Here is a 22,191-nt window from a genome sequence, read left to right as displayed (position 1 = left end):
CATGAAAAACACATCTAGGCCATAACCTTCATAACCGGAACCTGAAGTGTCATTTATCTTAAACTGAGGAGCCCTGTGATTGAGCAACCCTTGGACAGGCACGACCCACGTGACCCCAGACACCGAACTTCATTCTGAAATCACACATGCACTACATAGTGAGGCGACATGCACACAGTACAGACATATACGTGTCACATGCAGCAGCAGACACAGGAGGAGGGGAGCAAGGGAGTCTGGGTAGTCAAACAGCCGCAACCAGAAAATTCCCACACTACTATATATACTTTTAAAACCAATTTTGAAAGATTTCAATGTCACACAATAAGGTGCTGAGGATTGAGGACTGAATGGTGGTTTTGATTTGAGTTGTGTGTGATTCGTAAGGAAGAACAGTGACAATTACATGTCAGGAGGGTTCCTCCGCATTTGAAATTTCAAAATTCCACACTTTGTCCACACCCTTATTGTCTAGCTTCTCTGTAATAAATAAATAATTAAATAAACTCAACTAAACCTTTTCAAATGCTGTATTGTCTTTGAAGAATGGAATTTTCCTACATACATACTATACATGGCATCTGTAAAGCTGATTTTATGTCATAAAATCATTTACTTACACTATGACTATTCATAATCATTGTCAAAATGTATTTATCGAAATGCAGGCCTCTTTCTGAATATTACCATGTGCCGTGGTAGCTGCGGCTATCACGTGACATCAGAAGAGAAAGAGAGTGAGAGAGAGAGAGTGAGAGAGATTTGTGTGGCCTTGAGATACCGGTTTTATTTGTTCGGTGGCACGCTCAAAATACTAAACTCTTAATTGATCCTTCCCCATCCAAATGAATCCGCCCCCCTCCCCGCACCCCCCAAAAAATGAAGAAAAAACAAATTTTGTAATGTGTTCTCTTAATTAGAAAGTCTGTGATCCATGTGGAGGAGCACCCACGTATTTAAACTGCTGTCTTTGAAGACTGCATTTGCCTTGTAGGATCAATTTGTTTTAGAAAACAGAACAATGGTAACAGTCTTGGTAAAGAATATTTTCCAATAAAAAGTTTCCATGCTTTTCCAAACCTGGGTATGTAAAAAAAAAAACGAATTCTACACTTTTTTTTTTTTATACTTGCTATGTTTGCGTAGGAACCCTGACATGTGGATAGGTAAAAGTGTAGTGTATCCTGCGCTGAAGCACAACGCGCTACTTACAATGCCGGGTGTTTTGGGGCTCTCGGCCAGATTGTGGGTAAAGCTGCCACTGTGACTAGTGGAGACTGTGTGTGACTTCTTGCTACTGAGGCCCATGGCATCCATTGACTGGCTTCTGCTGCGGATGACCCGCTATACAGAGAGAGATGAGGACACACGGTCAACGGATGGGGATAATGAATGCCGTCATGAAGGGTTGCATCATTCGGGGCTGGCGGTCTTAGGTACTTTCCTGTAGTTACTATTTCCTGAATGCTGTATACTAACTTGCAGGATTGCTTCCACTGACTATATATGGAAATGCTTTGCGCTTCCTTTTCAGTAGGTGGCAGTATATACCAAACAGCTGTAACCCGCCAATGATCCACGAACAAGAAGAAGAAGAAGCAGGATTCTGGTAAAGGTAAGACATTTTAAACTTGAAATTTAAATTTGGGGCATTTTAGGAGTTAAAACAGCTGCAAGCAGTGCTCCTGCTGTACTTCTACAGTTGAATAAATTGGCAAATAACTAAGTGTATGTGATTGTGAAATGTATGTCAGCGCGTGTGTGTGTAATCTTTGAGCAGACACCGTATGCGTATGATGTGGACCAAGCATGTTCCGGGGGCCAAATGCGGCCCGCAGTCAAATTTTATCCGGCCCGCAATCTCTGTCATAAAATCTGGCACATTGACAAGTGTATAAACGACACTCTAAATGCAATCCCACATTTACACACAAGAGAGCAGCAGCATTCTGTCCAACTCCCTAACCTTGTATGACCCTTTCGGACAGTTTCTAAAATGGCGACAATAAATAAAAAAAAAAGGAAAGTTGACAGCGAGGGCCAACAATTTAAGGAAGGGTGGAAATTGGTCTATTTTATCACTGAAATACGCAACAACTGTGTCTGCCTCATTTGCACGGAGACTGTTACTTAATTCCCTGTTTTCAAATGTAAAAGTTCAGTGAACATTTATTTTTAACAATATGCCATGTTTCAAATTATATCCCTGTTATTGAATTAAAAACTTCCGTGAACATTTAATTGCCAGTGATATTTCATGTTTCCAATGGACCAAAAGAAAATAGTCTTTAGGAATCTTGAAATGCAAATAAAGTCGAAAACGAAAGGCAGACTGGTTTAATAAAAATGTACTTGGATTAAATGGTGTTCCATGTAAAAAAGAATGTCAGGCTAAATGATCGTCCCCCCACATTTTCACCTCACCAAATCTGGCCCCCTTCGCAAAAGGTTTGGACATCCCTGATGTAACAGACTGATAGATGGTGTACTCTATTTACAATTTTTAACTAAATTGGATTTTTCATCTGTTGGATTATGATGTGTGTTTTTTTTGGACTGACGATAGATGCACTGGTGGATGTGAAATTGACTAATTTAAGCGATGATGGAAGCACGATTAAGACAACATGATGGGTTGACAGACTGACGATTACAGTTTGGTTCAGCTTGAAAAAAATGACGGACTGACGATGATCGATGACAGATGAGGGACCGGCAAAATTTTGTAAAATACCCACCTCTGGTTAATTAATGAAAATTTGTATATCGCTGGCGTTGGGCCAAAACCTTGTACCTTGTCAATTTTCAGGAGAGCCCAAAAATGGCAGATTTGTTCAACCATTAGCATTACATCGTGAAAGAGAGCAAGCCGTTTTCATTGAGAAAATATGAAATCCACCAAAACATGACTTATGAGGTTTTTTTTTCAATTTGATGCCATGTTCAACATACAATGATTTAACTGTACAGTACATACCGTTGTTCTGACAGTAAAAATATATTTAAAGCGCACAAAATATGGGGGAATAAATGGACTGTATACAAAAAGATTTGTTTCCGTAATGCCTGCTCATTCATTAACTGTGACATTAAACAACCCTAAATGCCTTATTTCTGAAAAAGTGTCTGCGAGCAATACTGTAATGTAACAGTGAGACTAATTTACATAATAACCGCCCCCACACCAAGTTTCTCCACCTACGACATGATAAGGAAGCCTGGTGAAGATCCAAAGTCACTTTCAAGAGACGACAAGGGATGTCTTTAACACCATCACACAGAAACATTCGTATTTCCTATGGCTCCGCGTCAAAGCCAAAAGGTAAGCAGAACTGCATTGAGTTTTGTTGGCTGCATAAATTAGCATTTGCTAACAGTGTTAATTTCTAATCAGAAGCACATACTGTACTTGACTGCTTAGGCAAATTGTAGACACGGTGGCAGTGGGCTTATTTATGATGGTTGATGTGTCCGTGAACTAGATACACCCAGTGTCATACAAATAGTGCTGCTTCCACTAGTGAAACTGTTTCTATTGTCGTTACGCAAGGTGACTTTTTTCCCACTCTGGCTTATGCCTCTGCAAGTAGAAGCTGCTGTAGTCATGTTGCCAGGGCTCTGCACTTGGTCATCATGGTGACAGGTGAAAACTGCACTCATTATTGGCCCAGCAGGATATGGGGCAGGGTATAGAGTCGCTTACTTGCATTAGACAGGGCCAGCCCCCCAAATAAGGTGTGTAAAGTAGGACTATTTGGACCAATGTATGTCACAAACATGTTTTCATAACACCCGGGGAACTGTTTTTAAGTGTGAAAAAATGAATATAACTTCATTAAAGTGCGCATCAGGCATACACAATCAGAGCTCCCATGGTTGCAGCCTGGCGGCTTGAACGCACTCCAGCAGCCCAAATGGATTGATGGAGCACGGCCAGTTAGGACAGAGAGCCTCCGGTACATAATGTCAAAAAAGTGAAAGAAAAAAAAAAACATCCGACGCAAGCCAAGCGAGGAAATCAAGAGCCACAGGCCTGGTCCTTAGAGATACAAAAGCCATTTAGTCCGCTTGGCTTTGTCGCGAATGAATACCCAGAATCCCTGGGCCGAGAGACAAGGGAAGCAAAAAAGCATCTGCAAACTTCCTCACTCATGCAGATGAGGACGTGCCTTATCGGAATGGAAAAAGTAAGAGCCCGTACCTTGAAGGACTCAAAGAAGCCTCCGCCTCCTCCACTGCCGCCGTTCTCTAGTTTGTCTTCATCCCCGCCCAGGCCCATCATAGACTGGCTGTTGATGTGCAACTCCTCGTACAAGGTCTCCAAAAGGGCTGAACGTGTGCGCTCCTGAAAACAATCAAAATCTTCACAAAGACTGTACGTACAAAATGGTGGACTGCGACTATGACTGTTTATCGCCAGTAATAGGTTTCAGCACCACCTGTGACGGGAAAATCCACGATACAGAGAGATCATATAAAAAACACATTATTATATTTGTACCCTTCCCACACACTTTGAACACATTTAAACGTATTAAGTCACACTTTTGAAAATAGTCCTTGCTGCCTGTTACCAATCTCACTGTTATATTGTTTATGTGTCTCTCCCAGTTTGTTACTGCAAAACTGAGACATAAAACAAACGAGGATTAAACATTACATTCAAAAACCCAAATATATACCAAAACTTAAGTCCACTTGCTTATTGCTCACAAAATGTGAAACAACATAAACGGGCTAACAGAAATTAGCATAGATGTTATGGTTATTATAAACCATCAAACTACTGCTACACATGGAGCAGCAACACACGCAAACAGAGCATGCGACAATATTATGACTGACAAGTGAATGTCCTCACAGCAGTGCAGATGTACGATGCTGGCAAAACAACAACGCCATGTTTTATTAGATAGGATTTCAAAAACATTACCTTGTTTTAGTAAGATTCAGTGGGCTGCCACCAAGATGTACCAAATGTGTATACCAGTATATAATGTTTTACAATAATTAACTTAATCTGATTTCACACATATTTGACGAAAAAACAAAGTGTAAAGAGTCTCTTGTTGCCAAAATGCATGCAAGCTTTCACAATAAAAAATTACATTTCTGGGAACAAGCGTCTTCCAGCAGCCTGCCACACCATAATAATGTGTCAACAGTATACGTTTGGAATGCTTAACAATCTATAATTGTATAACGTTGGCGAAGGGTGAAATCCTCACATCTCCCAAACCTTCACGTTTCAGGAAACCCCCAAAAAATCACACATTTGTTGAGCTATCAGTATTACATTATCAAAGCGAGCGAGCCATTTTCAACAATAAAGTCTTGTCAATAATTTGTTTTAAAAAATTAAAATGACAGAGCCACATGAGAACTGAACAATACCATTTATTGTAGAAAAAAATAACCGTCACATGACCAAATTGAGACACTCTAAATGCTGACTTGTCTATACTGTAAAAACAATTGCTTTAAAATGACTGTACATCCTTAGTGTGTTTATTCTTTACGTTGAATTAGATAGTTTTTCATCCAGAGACAGCTATGTGCTTTCCATTTTGGTTAGACCCCTAACTATTAATTATTGTGTGACACACTATTAATGTCACAGCTCTAGCCTCACCTCCAGCTTGGCAAACTTCTCCGCCTTGTAGCAAGCGTACTCGGCATTGATGAGCTTCGTGAAGAGGAACTCGCGAAGCTCCGGGCCCTAAGGTAAAAAGAAAAAGAAATGAGAAGCTACACGGTGATTTCAGATTTCCTGCTCGCGTGACGCCATCACTGACCTTTCTGAAGATGGCCGGGTCAGGAAGGGCGGGCCCAAAGAAGGGCACGTCATCCCTCGCTGTCACTGACACCTGATTGGGAGGTAGATGATGTATAAAGCAAGGTTGATCGTCAGAGACAGCAATCACGGGAGAAACAAACCTTGTATGTGACGTTGTCCGTACACGCGTCCTCCACCTGGACCACCGCGTAGGCATGCAGGAAGTTGGACTGGATCATGTCGGGAACGAAGGGCGTGTTCTCTTCCTGGAACACGATGGCGACGATGTCGTTGCCTATATGCCTCTTCCTCTGAAGCTGGTGTGACACACACGGATGGACAGGTCATACGTAGGGGGTAACATACAGAGCTCATACGTTTACATATGCTGTCAGAATTTTTAAGATGTGTACAATTCTTTAAAGAAACCAGTGATCAAAGCAAAACGGTATTCAAATTAAGGCATTTCAGAACAGCACAATCATGAAACAAAGCCTACAGAAATCGAGAAAATAGTAGGATCATTCTGTCATCAATCATACTTTACAAACAAACGTATTGGCCAAGTCATTTGTAAATGAGGTAAAAAAAACGTTTGAATGTTTATGTAAGAGATTAAATGATTGTATTTTTTTTTATTTATTCAATTATTATTATACTGTACATTTTAGTAAAAAAAAATCAAATGCATTGCGCACCCATCCCCGGTGAACAACATTAAATTCCTGTTTTCCTTGAAAGCAGCATTAGAGGCTAAAAGGGGAACAAAACACAGAGCAGTGGAGGCTTCATCAGCAATGACTTTATTGGCTGTCATCTTTCATATGTACATAAACGCGCAATGCAGCCATGCGAATAACACGCTTCTCATTTTCTCCACGCAGATGGTAGTGCTTGCACTTGGAATGCCTGCGAGCACGGAATTGGACAAAGACACGCTGAGCATCTTCTTGAAGTGGTCCAATTGGAATGGCGTGGACCCCCACCAAGACCAAAAGATTTGGATCAACGCCACTGCCTGCATATGCGTGTATGCTGTCGTTAACATTCATAATTATTGCATTATTCACTGAGACATTAAAGTAGAGTATGCACTTTTTGTTAATATTGTTAAAACTCACAGTAGACTATGAAATTGGTAAAAATGATATGTAAAAGAAATCGCCTGGACTCTCGGTAAACTCTGGAAAAACAACCAATCAGAGACAGAAGGTGTGACTGATGAGGTGTCAATCATTTCTCATGCACTCGCAGGCACACCCCCACGGCGCTCTGCCTCCCGCTCGGGCTTATCCGCTACCCCTCGATGATTTACTAATAGGCCTTTGGTTTTAGGCAGCATTACAAGTAACTACGCTTTTACGTAGTTTTACTTTGAAAAGTTGTTTGATGGCTCAATGTAGAAATCCAAAATAATTTGTGCATTTTACAAAGTCCAATTCAAATACCTTTAGACACCAATAGTTACCAATAGTACGTCTTTGGTAAATCGTTCACCAGTTGTATTTTATAGGAAAATAATCATATTCAAGGATCACAGAAAGTCTTTGAATCAAAATATACTTTAAATTTTTTTCCACAAGAATTCACAGATTTTACTCAAGTAAATACGGTTCCAAGCGTTGAAAAAAAAATGTATTTGAAAAATACGATTAATCGAAATCAATTACGGACAATTTTGTGATTAATTAGTTTAAAAAATGCTTGCTTGACAGCACCAATCTCTCTCTCTCTCTCTCTCTCTCTCTCTCTCTCTCTCTCTCTCTCTCTCTCTCTCTCTCTCTCTCTCTCTCTCTCTATATATATATATATATATATATATATATATATATATATATATAATGGAAATGACAACCCAAACAGCACCTTGGTGAAGGTAATAGGATGATTGCTCTGCTAGTGAGATGTCTGCCCATTATCAGATATCAGATTAGAGGGTTACCATGGTAACAAACTAATGAAGCACACCATAGAGTCTAGGGGCAGTAACGCAACATCAGGGCAAACACCAGCATTAGTGCAGTGACAGAATCTCCATTATAATTCTAAACTCAACACGGGTGACTATAATACCGGTTAATTAGTTGAGACCATTAGCTGGCAAGAACTAATTATCTCACCGGTGCATCGCCATACCTGCTGGGAGTCTCCCTCGGTGTAAGGCAGCTTGGTGGAGACATGGAACATAATCTCCTTGCCGTGGAAATTGGTGTAAACTGATTCCGTCCCTGTTTGGCCGTGCGTGACGTCGAGACCTCCTCGAAACCTGGAGCATCACAACGGGACATATGAAGACGGGATGAGACGAGGGATTCTTCCAGAGGTACCTTCAAGTTTCAAGTAGGGCCCAAGTTACAGTGGTGAAAATCAAGCAAGTCCAATCAAGTCGTTATTTGGGTTAAGCAAGTCACAAGTCAAGTCATACAGTCTTGCTCAGTCATAACATATACTATACAGTGGTGACTTGAGATACAAGTTTAAATTGTTCCATGACCTCACTCTAAACTCAAAACGCTTTCAAATCATCTTTCCCCATTGCAATGAATGAAAATGCCATTAATTCATTCCAGCTCCCCCATAAACCAATAGGGCTGCCGTAAACAACAAATTATTCTGCTAGTCCGCTAATCACCAACAGTAGTCGCAATTAGTCAACTAATCGGATCATATGTCAATCGCGGCATAATTCGCGCCAGGCTCTTATATGAGCATCGGTAGCATAGAGCTTGAATTCTTTAAGGTATGTACAAATGAATAATAAAGGCAATTAACATGAGAGTACATTAAACTTGTATTAAACATTGCAGCTTTCTTGACATGTTTACAAATGATGGAGTAATTGAAATTGAAGGTGACATTGTGGCCTTAAAAATTTGAACTGTTAATGTTTCATGCATTTTAAAAACAACAATTATACACTATGCTGAGGTGCACTAATATTATGAAACTATCTATGAATATAAAATTGTAAACAATGGGTGGATTTCACTCCTCCACTAGAAGGTAGTGAAATCAGATGAGAAAAAATAGGGAAATGCACTGTGCTAAAGAAAACTAGAATAACAGCTCGTATTGCTTTTTTTCACCTTTATCCAAAAAATTTTGTTTTGCTTCTCTAGGATGCATGATTCGCTCTAAACAATCTACAATCAAAATGTGGCATGCATCTGAAATGAAGAAAACAAAACCTCTTAGATTAGGAGGAACATTTTTTTAGCACTGTAAATTTGTATATTGTAACAGACTAGGTAGGTTATGTGTTTTATGGTTAGGTGTTATCGCTTGTGGCAAATATGTCATGTTGTGTTAATTTGAGTGCTTTTATGTCTGAGTTGATGAAAGCAACGCTCGGTGCATGGTCACGAGTGACCGTAAGGTAGCACGTCTACCCTTGCCATTCTGTCAACTACGAGCATGAAAGAACTGTGTTTTGGTTGTTAATAAATGTGAATTCGCTGGCTAATGCCTCCAAACTCCATAGTACACGCAATAATATGTTCGCATACCAAACAGGACATCCCATTACATCAAACACATTTGGTAGCCTGTATGCTAATGCTACCTTCCAGACACTACTGTCCCTATGTCAGAAGTGAAATCAGGCATCAGGCACAACATGTTTCCTTTTTGATACTAGTTCATCACCGCCGTGCTGCCATGAAAGGGAGGTTTGCACGGTATTTAGTGTTTTTGGTGAAAAGCTCGCAAACTTTAGGACTCACAGGTTAATCATGACACAGCATTACCAACAATGCTTCTGTTTATATCACGGATGATCTGGATTACCACTACTATGCATGTGTGTCTCAGACAAGGCATACAGCCATAGGGAGAAGGGAGAGACGAGGCAATTTTGAGAGGAAAACACAGCGCCAAATGAATAAACACATAAACAAATAAATCAGTGAAAGTAAAATAATAAAATTAATTGTGGACTATTTTGACGTCATCATGACTAGTTGACTAATCTCGGCAGGGCTATAAACCAATAAAAACATTTAAACTGTTTTTAATAAGTAGGAGAATACTTGAATATTTACTCTATTAAACATAAAGTAATAACATAATTAAATATGTACATATGTAATGTACAGAATTAACCGGCCTGTGCATCACAGGTAATTCATTGCGACTCTTTCTGATGTCCGCAACTTGGCCAATATAATATAGTTATCAAGACACAAACAAAGATTTTCACAACTAAGTAATTCAGTAAATCGCAATAATAGTTCTCATTTTTGCAGTGGCGAAAGAAAATATTCCTCAAAGTATTCTATCTAAGTGTCTATCTATATGAGTTGATGCACCATTTCTGTTCAAATATCCGTTGCTTAAAGGTATTTATAACACCACAAATATCAATGCTATTACAAAATAGCAATGGTAGCAAAAATGGTTAGTAAAATGTATCAGTATTCAGTACAATGATGTACAACAAAGTAAAGATCAGATAATTGAAAATTCTACTTAAGTACTTAAGTTACAAAGTATTTGTGCAGGGTGACATTTCAAGACTGGTGACGGAAGTTAGATGTCATAGTTGTTGTGTCTCTTATCTTTAAATCGCAAACCTTGAATTTTGCTGTTTTTCTTTTCCTGATCTGATCAAAAATATAAATCTTGGATCAAAATGTAATAACTTTGAGAACTCCTTCCATGACACTTCATGGTGGCCATGGCATTCGGCATCAGAACATACTAGTGGGTTCCAGGTTTGCGCACAATACACTAAAAATAACCTTTATTTCCAAAAGAAACAAATGGCACACAATCTTGAAAGTACATATTTTCAAATGAAAACAGGTAAGACTTATCGAGTAATGTAGTTGTAGCCGACGTCATGAGTGTCTGAATACAAATTTGAGTATTTCACAAGCTTTATTGCTATAAGTCAAGGTCTTAAAATTGTCCACTTTCGTCTCTGGAATCTCCCACCCGACCATTCAGGTGCATGCCGTATAACAAATCGCTCTCAATTACCTTCTGTTAGGGGTTCATTTACAGATGATGCATAATCAATAGTAAGGTGAATAATGGCCAGACATGAAGTAGAGTGCTTTAAACATAGCTGAGAACAGCAACAAGAAGACTGCCCCTTTGTCAGCGTAGTAATTTCATAATGTGTGTGCGGTGTTATTACCAGATTTTGAAGGTTAAATTAATATTGGGAATATCACCACATTTGAAGAAAATGTACAGAAACGGTTACATTTCACATCTGACTGGAGCATTAAATCCCGCTCCAAATGTTTTATTTCCTACTATCCAGCAGTCTTGAAAGCAGCATTAGGGTACATACCTTAGCATTTAGTTAATGGGGTCATAAATATTACAGTCAAAGCAAAGCCATCACTGATTAGCAGGGGACGAGAAACTCTTGAAAGGTCGGAAACATGTATCATCATTATGGACTACTGACCACAGGGCTTCTGAATATCATTCAAAATAAATGATGCAAAACAATGAAGGACCATGTAAAACCAAAAGAGTTCTGACAGGGGAATGATTCCTTAAAGATCGCAGGAGATCAGTTGATTGTTCACTAAGAATGAGTGCTGATTTTGACCATTGGCATTGGCCAATTCTGACATCTTGTCTATGGTATCACATTAAAACAAATTGGGTTCTTTCTCTAATACCCTTACCGCTGACATAAATTAACCCACAATGCTTAGTTTCCAGCACCAAATTCGATGGCCCACACGCAAATGGAAAACACTAGGAGAAGCCTTATCCAGGGCGGCACGGTGGTCGACTGGTTAGCATGTCCGCCTCACAGTTCAGAGGGATCGTGGGTTCGATCCCGGCCCCGGCCTCCCTGTGTGGAGTTTGCATGCGTGGGTTTTCTCCGGGGTACTCTGGTTTCCTCCCACATTCCAAAAACATGCTTGGTAGGTTGATTGAACACTCTAAATTGCCCCTAAGTGTGATTGTGAGTGCGGATGTTTGTTTGTCTCTATGTGCCCTGCGATTGGCTGGCAACCGATTCAGGGTGTCCCCTGCCTACTGCCCGAAGACAGCTGGGATAGGCTCCAGCACGCCCGCAACCCTTGTGAGGAGAAGCGGTACAGATAATGGATGGATGGAAGCCTTACCCATTGTTAGTGTAATCGGTCATTGGTCTACTGATGTCAAGTTTTGTGAAAAAGGTCCCTATTAGGACACCAGTATTGTGTCCTAATAGGGACACATTGACACATTGGAACTTAGCAGCCGATACGCAGAAAAACTGAAGATGGTTGGAGAGAAAGACGACGAAAAAACGCCAACTCCTCGGATAAACTTTCAAAATCAGACAGGTCAAATGAAGTAATTTTGTTTGCAAAGTGAGCTATGACAAGATTGTGAATTCCTTGATTGTAAAGGAGAGCCCCTACACTTACGAGGACTTTGATGCGAACAGACCTACATTAACGTACAGAAACAAATTATTCCTACATAATAAACAGATTCATGTTGAACGGCGATGTGAACTAAAACTTGCATGGGTATGTAAACAGGTATGCATCACGTCTGCTTTGAAATTATAATCATAGATTAATCTTATGACCAGCTGCACATGAAAAAGAAAAAAGGACCTGATATAAAGTGACCAGACCACATATCCTTGTATGTTTTGATGATTAAAGTGGTCACGCCAAAGATTTAATTGCCATTGTGCTCATTGTCTTTCACACAACGGCTTTCTGTTTTCTCCCTCTGATTTACAATCACTGCCAGTATTAGAAAAAATTATAATGAATGGATGGATTTCTTTTCTTTGGTTGAGCGATTTCAGCAACCGCAAAGAGCATAGGTGTTCACCACTGTTGTCAACACAAAACAGACTTGGTGACTATTTTGCCTTTGTTATCTTGCTCACTCAACTTTGTGCCCTCAACCACTTGTCCTCTAATGTGGTGCCTCAGCACACACCGTACAAATGTGACATCAAACAAGAAGGGTCTAAAGGGAAAGCCCCCTTTAGAGTTAGAGTCAAGAATAACCAGTGTCAATGAAAGATGTGAAAGATGCGTATAGCAAACCATGTGACTGATCTGGACCAAAATTGAACTAATAGAAAGAAATAGCTCACCCTTTAAAATCATGCAGCTCAATATTCTGGCCCAGGAACTCTAAAAACTCGACAAATGCCGGACTTTCTTCCATGTTCCCAAAGACTTCTTCTTCTGTGGTCTGCAACAATAAACACAAAATAAGAACGTATGTCAAGTGCAGTGACACATAATGTCCAGAATAAACATCTCGGAAGTAACACTCGCCTGACCAAACTTTTGATAAATGACTCCGAACTTGAAATTGTTGTTAATCACATGCTCATCAAAGGTGACAATAAGGCGAGACGCCTGTAGACCAGATGATAGAGGCAGTCAAAAAAAAGACACTGGAAAACAATCGAAAGTTCACGTTAAAACGACTTACCTTTGGATAAAGAACTGGATAAAAACGATCAACATTTACTTCTTCACAAACAAGCTGCAACCCGTGAAAAAAGGAAGAGGATTAGGAAATGGAAAAAAATTGCTCTGTCTCTTCGAATGACATTTTTCTTACCTTTGCCATCTGGACCACGTTGGGGAACTCTGTGAGGCAGGATATGGGTATGACATCGTGGTAGGTTCTTAGCTTGGAGCTGAAAGTTAGCGTTATCAAATTATTAAGAGTGGTTTCATCTTCTTTCTGGTTAAAGTGACAAAAATAAGGATGACATCGGTGACATTGGCGATGTCCAAAATCAGGAAGAGAGCCTGTCCGCCTGCATATAATAAGATAGAAAGTAAAATCTATTGGATAGCCTGAATTTGTGGTGAGTTCAAGTGCTTTCCTTGTTGCAGGATGTTGAAGCCACTGAGTTTTTTCATTAGTACTCAAACAGTCACAATTGTCAATTAATCACCTTCAGACTTGGAGACATTGTTTTCTCAATGTTTGAACAACAACCTGTAAGAGACAGTTTTTAACAGAGATCATTTTTAAGTCCATCCAAACTGCTTATGCTCACAAGAGTCGTAGGTGCGGTGGAGCCTACCGAAGTTGTCTTTGGGCAAGAGGTGGGATATAGACTGCAAATTTTTGTAATTAACTCAGCACTTGATAAGAGGCAACTCTCAATCAATCACATTCAAACTTAGACATTTTGTTTTCTCTATGTTTGAGCAAGATCCCAGTTTCTGAAAACTTTGGCAGACAGTGTATAGTGTGATAAATATTCAAAGTTGTGCTGTAGTGCACTCCTTGATTCAGGACATTCAAGCACTGCGCTTGCGCTTGTGGAGTTATTTCATCAGCTCTTGAACAGTCACAATTCTTTGATGCCGCCATGTGATTGGTTTGTTTTAGAAGTGGTATGTTATTAATTAGACCAATAAGTTCTCCGCTTGAGCAAAAGAATGTTCAGAACATGCAGTGGGATTCTAAAACATGACTATTCATCTATCTACTCCTCCAGTATAAAAGATAATACACTAACGATGTAGGCTGGGTGACTGTAAGCTTGCATCATCCACTCAAAAGCCACATTAAAAGAAACGCAATGTGGCTTTTAGAATGTGCAGTGGAAATTCAAATGAATTCATCTGTTAAGTGAGTTGCGGGGGCGCCGGCTTGCCAACGGACGGTCATTATTCTCACACAATGTCCCAGTTGAGTGTAGGTTTTAAAGTCAACAACTCGCACCGAGTGCCTCGTGTTTGGTTCACAAACCCGGTGACTTTCCCATTTATAGGCGTAATGTTGAGTGTTTGTCCGACTGAGACTGTCATTTGGGGAACACGGCTCAATGTGAGCCATTCGCAACGGCAAAAACAGTCATGCAAATCACAGGCTCTGAAAGCATCATACTAATAAATCAACAGCTCCTATATATATTTATAGCTTTCTATAAAGAAGGATTTATCTTTCTGCTGTTTAGTTTACATATCTCCCAATACCATATTAGGGGTTTGTCTCTGTTGAGCTCTTGCACGGCTTCATGTCCCAATTTGCGATCAGGAAATTCAGAAAAGAATGAGATCACACAAATCTAAGTTTAGCATACAAATGACATTTTCCAAATGATTGGTGTTCATGCGGGGATGTAAAAACAGCAGAAAACCCTAAAAAAAAACCTCAACCCTTGGCTCCATGACCGCAATGAGGATAAGTGGTATAGAAATTGAATAGATGGATTAAACTATATGCACAGTTTATATGGCCTTTGGTCTTTCACTTGTATAGGAATTTTCCACCCACCAAGATGCTTCACTCAAAGTGCTTCACACTGACTTTTCACACCTTAATGACAAGGTGTGAAATTAATTAATGACAGAATCAGGAGCAACTGGGTGTTCAGTATCTTGCTCAAGACGCTTCGACATGGTCACAAGGGCCAGGGATCGAACCCACAAGCCCTGGGTTGAGAGACGACCACTCTACCACTGAGCCATGCCGCCCTCTTACTTACAGTTAAAATATCCAACCCTTAATCCAAACTCTAAATTTAACTCCAACCCCAAACCCTATTTCTAGCCCTAATTCCCTAAACCTAACATTAACCATAGCCCTAAACAGTTCAACTCATGCCTAAGCAAGATGGACTGATATAAGTAAACAATTCCGTTACTTATCATTTGTCAGAAGAGTGTCACACTATTAAAGCTCCGTAATGGTCTTCAAAAAAATTGAAGGCCCTGCAACAATAGCTGCTGGAAATCACATCTCATTGAAGGACAAATTAATGTGGACGGTCAGCTAACAGCTTGTGGTTGGTCAGACTAAGCCAGGGCCATTCTCCCCGCAGCACTGCCCTTTATGAGCAATTATAGCCGGAGAATGCGTTTTTGAAATGAATCGCCTGATGGACTCACAGACCGCTGCTCTTCCACTGCGTCACTATCAACATCCCTTGACCCAAAGTTGCTCACAGGGGGGGATGAAATTCAAACTGAGTCATCTGTGCACTCTTTTTTTGAGGAGGGAGAATATTACTTTATCTACCTTCTAGCATTTAAGACTTTAACAACATGTGGTCTCTAAAGCAATGATAAACTGACCATGGGACCAGAATAGTAGCTATTAAAAATACTATAATAAGTAGACACACCGAAGCATCAAGCGCAGATGTTCCTGATCCCCGATGACATCGTACTTTAATGAGAAGACCAAGTGGCCCAGGGCGGCATCCATTGTGTAGTAATTAAAGTGCTCCTGGGAGAAGATAGGCAGAAGAAGAATTCATGCATGCATGATCTGACAAGGGATAACACAATGAAGAAAAGCTATGATTACAAATCATCTTTTCAGTAGATTAAGTAATTATCATCTAGTTGTATTTTGTACCATATGTGGAATACAGTATTGACATTATAATAAAGATATATAAACTTGGCTCACTTTGCCCATGAACTGTTTTCTGTAGATCTTGGCGGTGCTGTTGGTCTCAAGCTTGACGTAGGAGGCGGGGCATTGAGGTTGCACCGCCTCCAGTGTCCCTCTAGGCTCATGATTGGTCCCCTCGATCCAGTAGCCCCCAAACTGGGGAAGTAAGATGAGTGGGAATGGGCTACTGCGACCTAGAACCTGTGATAGACAGACAAGTGTGTAAGAAAATCAAATATTGGTTGTTTATATTGGAGTTTTCCCATCAGTGTAGTGACACTGCTCAATTGATAGTCTTCTGTATGTTGATTGATTTTTCTTATTGTCAAAAACTGTAATAGTATGTAATGTTACTGGTGCTGCATTTCAGTGATCCTTATTTCTGGGTTTTTGAGTTACTGATCCAATGGAGGGCTCTCGTCAGTGCTCCACAGTCACAATTATCAATCAGTCAACTTCAACCTGGAGATATTCGGTATTGGTAAGAAACAGTATGCAACGTAGAAAAATATAAAATCATGATATCTGTGTTACATTCCTTGCTACAGGAGTTTGAGCTTCAGACCCTCAAGAGGTTTCTCATCAGTACTCTGGCAGTCACAATTACCTTCAAATTCAGATATTCTCAAACCAAAACCAATTCCAAGAACCTGTGAGAACTTTGTTATATTTGTGTTGCTTTCAAGTGGACTTCTTTGTTCAGGAATTTTAATCTACTAATCATGTGGAGTTCTCCTATGAGTGCAGTAGCAATCACAGTTCTGTCGATCACCCTTCAAACTTCAAGATACTATTTTCTTAAATGTTTGTCAATACGAAAGAAATAATCCAGATTTCGAATGATTTAGGTGCTCTCAGTCATACTTGTTTCCGGATTTTCCCCTCTACCAAGCCTTGATCGGTTTGGTGAATAGGCACAAAGAAAGTTCTGCCAATTTTTTTGTTGATTTGTTGATTTTTCCAAGATTTAATAATAGAAGACACAAACTATGTAAAATTTCTGCACTTGGTCTGTACCTCATGAACACTGGGATAAGGGATGTAGTCCTCTTCTGTCTGTAGGGATGGAAAAAAAACATGAGTCATGCTAACAAAAAGACGCTTCTGGTCAAAACTTGAACAGAGAGCCATCGCTGTGACACACAGTCGACCATCATGCGGCTCGACATTTTTCAGGGTCATTTGTCTCGCTCAGCAAACATGTGCGGATCATTTACAGCAAGATTTGCTTTTCAAGTGCATACACACCCTTCGTCAGCATGTAGCCCCTGATTTGAATCAAATGGTGTTATTTGGAAAATGGGTTTGATTGGAGAGTTACTTGCTAATGCATTCCTTATTCAAACACACACGACTGAACATTCATTTTACCACTTGGGAAGTTTCATCTCCAATTTCACCCTCTGATTCTTGTGTCAGTCATATCTCCTGCCTGTGCCTCAATTTTGTGATTCACAGAGAGATTGAGGAAAATGTTGAAAGCGACCCAATCTAAAACAAAATTATCTATCCACACAATTTATTGGCTTTTTCTATGACCCATGTTCCAGCCCGTCACAAAGTTGTGAGGATGACCCAATTCCAAGAACTTGTGATAGGCAGTTTTCCAAGTTTCCTCATAAGTGCTTTAGCCCCAATTCTAAATTCCAGCAAAATTGCGAGGTAGTTTTTACGTAAACCTGACTAATAACATAAAAGGGAACGGTGATAAAATGGTGATAACCTAACATAAACCTCTTGCGGTTGGAAGATCAGAAAAATACTCTCGCCATTAAGAAGCAAAGACAACGAGAAGTGGACATTTACAAGACTCCGATTTACACAGCGTTATTGAATTAGGCCTGCTTGAACTAATATTAAAATCCTTACAAAAATGTCTTAACGTATGTTCATGGAGTTATGATTCATACCCTTTTAGAGGAAATACTTTAAATAACAAACTCTCACATGCCCATTTTTTTACATCCTATTCATCAGAAAGAACAATGTTTGTATGCCTTGGGTTTCATCTTGGTACACTTTATGAAGCCAACAGTCTCAAACTTGGATTTTGAATTGGACAATAATTTTAAATTGCATAGGAGCATTGATGCAATAGACTTAAAGCGGAAGTCAACCCAAACATATTTTTTTCAAGAATATGTTCTATGCAAGCCCAATAGTTGAAACAGGGCATTCTGATAAATATTGCGTTTGTGGAATAAGTGTTAATCCACTCGTTTTTAGCCATCTTTGTCGATTGAAAATGACATGACAACTGCTCACAACGACGAATCACGGCACATATTCAGAGAACAGGTCAGCAGTGATTGGTCGTTGTGAACAGTTGTGATACCATTTTCAGTTGACAGAAGACAAAATGGCCGCCCCCAGAGATGGCTAAAAATGAATGCATTTTGCTACTTAACGTATATTCCACAAATGCAAAATGAATCAGAATGCCGTGTTGCCTGCTGCGAACATATTCTTGAAAAAAACATGTTTGGGTTGACTTCCGCTTTAAGTCCATCTTTTTTTTCACTTCAGGCAGCTGGTAAAGGTGAATCCTTTTCTTACACTACATCACATAATCCATACCTTCATAATACTGTATCTGAATTACTGTAATGCGCTTTTCTTTGGAGTCAACCAGCCCTAGGTTACATGTCACCAGCTGCTTCAAAATCCTGCCACTTAACTGGAACACATAAGAGGGAGCTTATAACACCTATTCTAGATTGACTGGATGCCTCCGCGTAAAGGAGTTTATTGTAAGATTTTTATATATTTTTTCAAATCTTGAAATGGTCTCTCCACCTTACCTTTGTAAGTTGCTCCTACCCTGTACATCTGGTCAGCTCAGCAGCTGCTCCTGAAGTCTAAGTAGAAGCTCAAAGAGGGGATAGGGCTTTTTTTGTACTTGAACAATTATCCACCTTATACCTATGCCTCATGAGACTTTGCATGAAATAGGTGCGCGACTTCCGGCATAGTGAAACTGGTGCTTTGTTTACATGGAAACTGTGCGAGTACACCATCTAAGACAATTACGGACTTTAACAATGTGGGAACGCAAGTTGTTGTTGCACCTTATAACAGGAAACAATTCAATCTCGCTTCCTATTATTGTAGCAGAGTAAGAGGATGACGGCCAGTGACGAGGTACAGTCACATATTTAACTACTCTCCGAACTCTGCCACTTCAGACGGACGGTGAGGCAATGAGCAATCTCAAAAGCTCTGAGGCGTATCAGTACCTACACAGTAATAAAGTTGGTAACATTTTGTTAAAAGAGGTTAGACACAGTCTTATTTAGCTTAAAGCATATGTAGGACCCAGCCTGAGTTATTACTTCCCACTGCATGGTAACCGCACTCCCGGGACACTTAATGGAAACAAGCTTCACGTCGCTCGATATTGTAAAACTACGATTAATCTTCCTAGTTTATGTGAGCATCCCTTCTTACGTCAACTTCAACCAAGTATTAGTACTGCAAGTATTAGAACGATTGGCCCCAATATTTTGAATTTTATGAGCATGACTCACCATAGGCGCTCTCACTACAGCTTACTGACTGACAAAACGCTTACTGTCCATAAAATCCAAAATATTGCGACGTACCTTCTAAGCATATTTGGGTCTGTTTTTAAATCATATCATGTTCAGTCGTCCTGTGTTTTATGTTTGATTTCATTTATGTACAGCAGATTATTATATCAGCAATTGTTTTTGAAGTTCTCCATAAATAAAATTGAAGTCCCTGTTGTGGAAGCCAAAGATACTGAAGTCCCCCAAAAAGTGCCCTCAAACGACTGAAAAACCATAACCATGTGCACCTGAGCCCCTATAACGAGAATAGTTTCCCACCCAATGTTCACTTGTACTGTTATGTTTGTTCACTGTAGGATTTTGAATGGTTACCACCTATTGTTCAGAATTCTGACACAAAAACTCCTGTTCAGATTCAATACTGTACCAGTGTTGAATTCCAAATGCATAAGCCCCATCTAGGTAAGACGGGGCTTTGGCATGGTCGCAGTCAGTGAGCATGCTTAAAAAGCCTGTCTGACAGCAGATAAGGAAGAAGGTTCGTATATCATCCATCATGGATGTTTCCGCGTTGTGCTCGGTGAGGTGATGGGAGGATTTGTGACTCACTTTGAGGGGCGGAGGGAGGGGGCATCTCTGCTCGTCCATTCTGCAACCCTGCAGACAGGAAGAAGCATATCAAAGGATTTGAACAGAACAGGTGAAAAAAGAGCACCTCAGCAGCTTTCAAAGGCACAAGCTCAAAAGAGGCGTTTTTTTTTTTGGTTTTTTTTTTCGAAACGTCAAAGTCATTTCTAGCGCAGCACGGAGGTGTTGGATTATTCTTTGTTGCTTGTGACTCACAATCATGTTACATAAAGTCAATCTGATGCCGGGGGAGGAGGTTAAAGATGCTCCAAAAAAGATAAACACGGGAAAAAGGCCAAACTCCAGCAGTCATTAGGCAGAAATGCTAGTGTGGACTGAAGAGTGCCAGGAAAGGATTTCACCCTATTGTATCTATTCTTATTCTGCTGACACTTCCCAAAGCCAAGAGTGTATTTGTGAGCAAGTGGGAGAGAAAAAAAACAACATTGTTGATCAGTAAGCTGTTTGTGTGGAAAACCCCACAGCGAGACTTTAGAAGCATCGCATTTTGATGCTGATCTTTTTGGACAAGGGAGAAGATGGAAGAAAAAGGGATCGGAGGATATTTTGATGCGATATCCTTCTCCTTTCTCTTTGCAAAACAATAAAACATGGAACTCTTCTCCCATACACTTTTCTTTTCGGTGCTCTAGTAGTCACAATTCTCAATCAATCACCTTAAAAACTTAGCGATAGCTGGACAGGATGTAATGGAAAACATATTGGTTATTGACTGATGTTGGTGTGGCATTTATATGGTGTACTCAAATCAGGATTTACACTGTATGTGTCATTGAGCTCGTGGAGGTTTCGTGTCAGCACTCTAGCAGTCGCAATCCTTAGTTGATCACCTCCAATGACGGAAGATGATACTTCCTTTCGCTTTGTTTTTCCCCATTTGTTTCCCTTCCCCGTGCACAGTGAACAATAAAACTGCTTTATGCAACTCACAGGATCTGCCTCAGAGGATGCTATTCGGCGCTCTGGCACTCACAAATCTCAATCGATCAGCTTGAAACTTAGAGGGAGACAGGATGTATTGTAATACATGCTGTTTAATGCCTGATATTTTGTGTGGCATCCGTGTCTTCTATTCATTCCAGGATATGTCACTAAGCCCATAGAGGTTTCTCGCCAGCGCTCTAGCAGTCGCAATTCTTAATTGATCACCTTCAGTGGGATCGTAAACAATAAAACATGGAACTGCCGTATGTGTCATGGTTTTGGCTCTGTTGTTGTTTTGTTTTGTTTTCTCCCTCTCTTTCTCTCTCTCTCTCTCTCTCTCTCTCTCTCTCTCCCTACAGCCCAGCTGGAGTGGAGGGCGTGCCGTTCAGCTGCGCAGCTGTCAGCCATGATAATCAGCGGGGTTTAAAGGGACTTTGTTTTCCAACCTGCGTTGTCAGATTATTGACCTTGCTTGCCTCACAGCTCAAGTGTCGTTTTCTAGTCTCCTCGCTCTTGTTCATAGTCTCGTTCTCCCGATCTAGTTTTCGTTCCTCATCATATAGTCCTCATCATTTTGACCGACCGTTGTGTTTTTCGTGTTTATTGGGTTGTTCTATCTTGTTTGTATTTTTCGGTTCCACAATTTACCTTACTTCTTGCAAGCGCTTTTGTTTGAATTGAATCTTTCCTGGAGTTTTTTGCCAGCGATTTCTGTTTATCCTTTTTCACTGTCTTTTGTATTGTAATAAAAAAAAATTGTATTCAACGTGGCGGCACGGTGGTCGACTGGTTAGCACGTCCGCCTCACAGTTCAGAGGTCGTGGGTTCGATCCCGGCTCTGGCCTCCCTGTGTGGAGTTTGCATGTTCTCCCCGTGCCTGCGTGGGTTTTCTCCGGGCACTCCGGTTTCCTCCCACATTCCAAAAACATGCATAGTAAGTTGATTGGATACTCTAAA

The 22,191-nt window shown here is 40.2% G+C and overlaps 1 protein-coding gene across 19 annotated transcripts in view; it reads right to left on the bottom strand.

Moving 5' to 3' along the window:
* The window catches only part of rap1gapb (RAP1 GTPase activating protein b), a 126,827-nt gene that overhangs the window by 9,278 nt on the left and 95,358 nt on the right, over nucleotides 1-22,191 (bottom strand). For 17 of the 19 annotated variants that reach the window (XM_086040041.1, XM_086040053.1, XM_086040040.1 and 14 more), the window contains 14 exons: nucleotides 20,272-20,319; nucleotides 17,150-17,188; nucleotides 16,148-16,333; nucleotides 15,858-15,961; nucleotides 13,331-13,409; nucleotides 13,199-13,252; nucleotides 13,039-13,122; nucleotides 12,852-12,952; nucleotides 7,913-8,042; nucleotides 5,938-6,093; nucleotides 5,796-5,867; nucleotides 5,633-5,719; nucleotides 4,202-4,345; nucleotides 1,213-1,344 (listed from right to left, as the gene is read on the bottom strand). In XM_086040041.1, coding sequence (XP_085896167.1) covers nucleotides 1,213-1,344; nucleotides 4,202-4,345; nucleotides 5,633-5,719; nucleotides 5,796-5,867; nucleotides 5,938-6,093; nucleotides 7,913-8,042; nucleotides 12,852-12,952; nucleotides 13,039-13,122; nucleotides 13,199-13,252; nucleotides 13,331-13,409; nucleotides 15,858-15,961; nucleotides 16,148-16,333; nucleotides 17,150-17,188; nucleotides 20,272-20,319 — 1,416 coding nt within the window. The remainder of the gene's footprint in view (nucleotides 1-1,212; nucleotides 1,345-4,201; nucleotides 4,346-5,632; nucleotides 5,720-5,795; nucleotides 5,868-5,937; nucleotides 6,094-7,912; nucleotides 8,043-12,851; nucleotides 12,953-13,038; nucleotides 13,123-13,198; nucleotides 13,253-13,330; nucleotides 13,410-15,857; nucleotides 15,962-16,147; nucleotides 16,334-17,149; nucleotides 17,189-20,271; nucleotides 20,320-22,191) is intronic. The other 2 variants (XM_086040056.1, XM_086040057.1) reach the window with 1 other exon arrangement.

The sequence above is a fragment of the Filicampus tigris genome, chromosome 9 (assembly GCF_054856515.1).
Source record: "Filicampus tigris isolate MCC_2025a chromosome 9, RoL_Ftig_1.0, whole genome shotgun sequence".
In the NCBI taxonomy this organism is placed as follows: Eukaryota; Metazoa; Chordata; class Actinopteri; order Syngnathiformes; family Syngnathidae; genus Filicampus; species Filicampus tigris.
The sequence above is the reverse complement of the archived record's forward strand: the minus strand, read 5'-3'. Positions and strand labels throughout refer to the sequence as shown.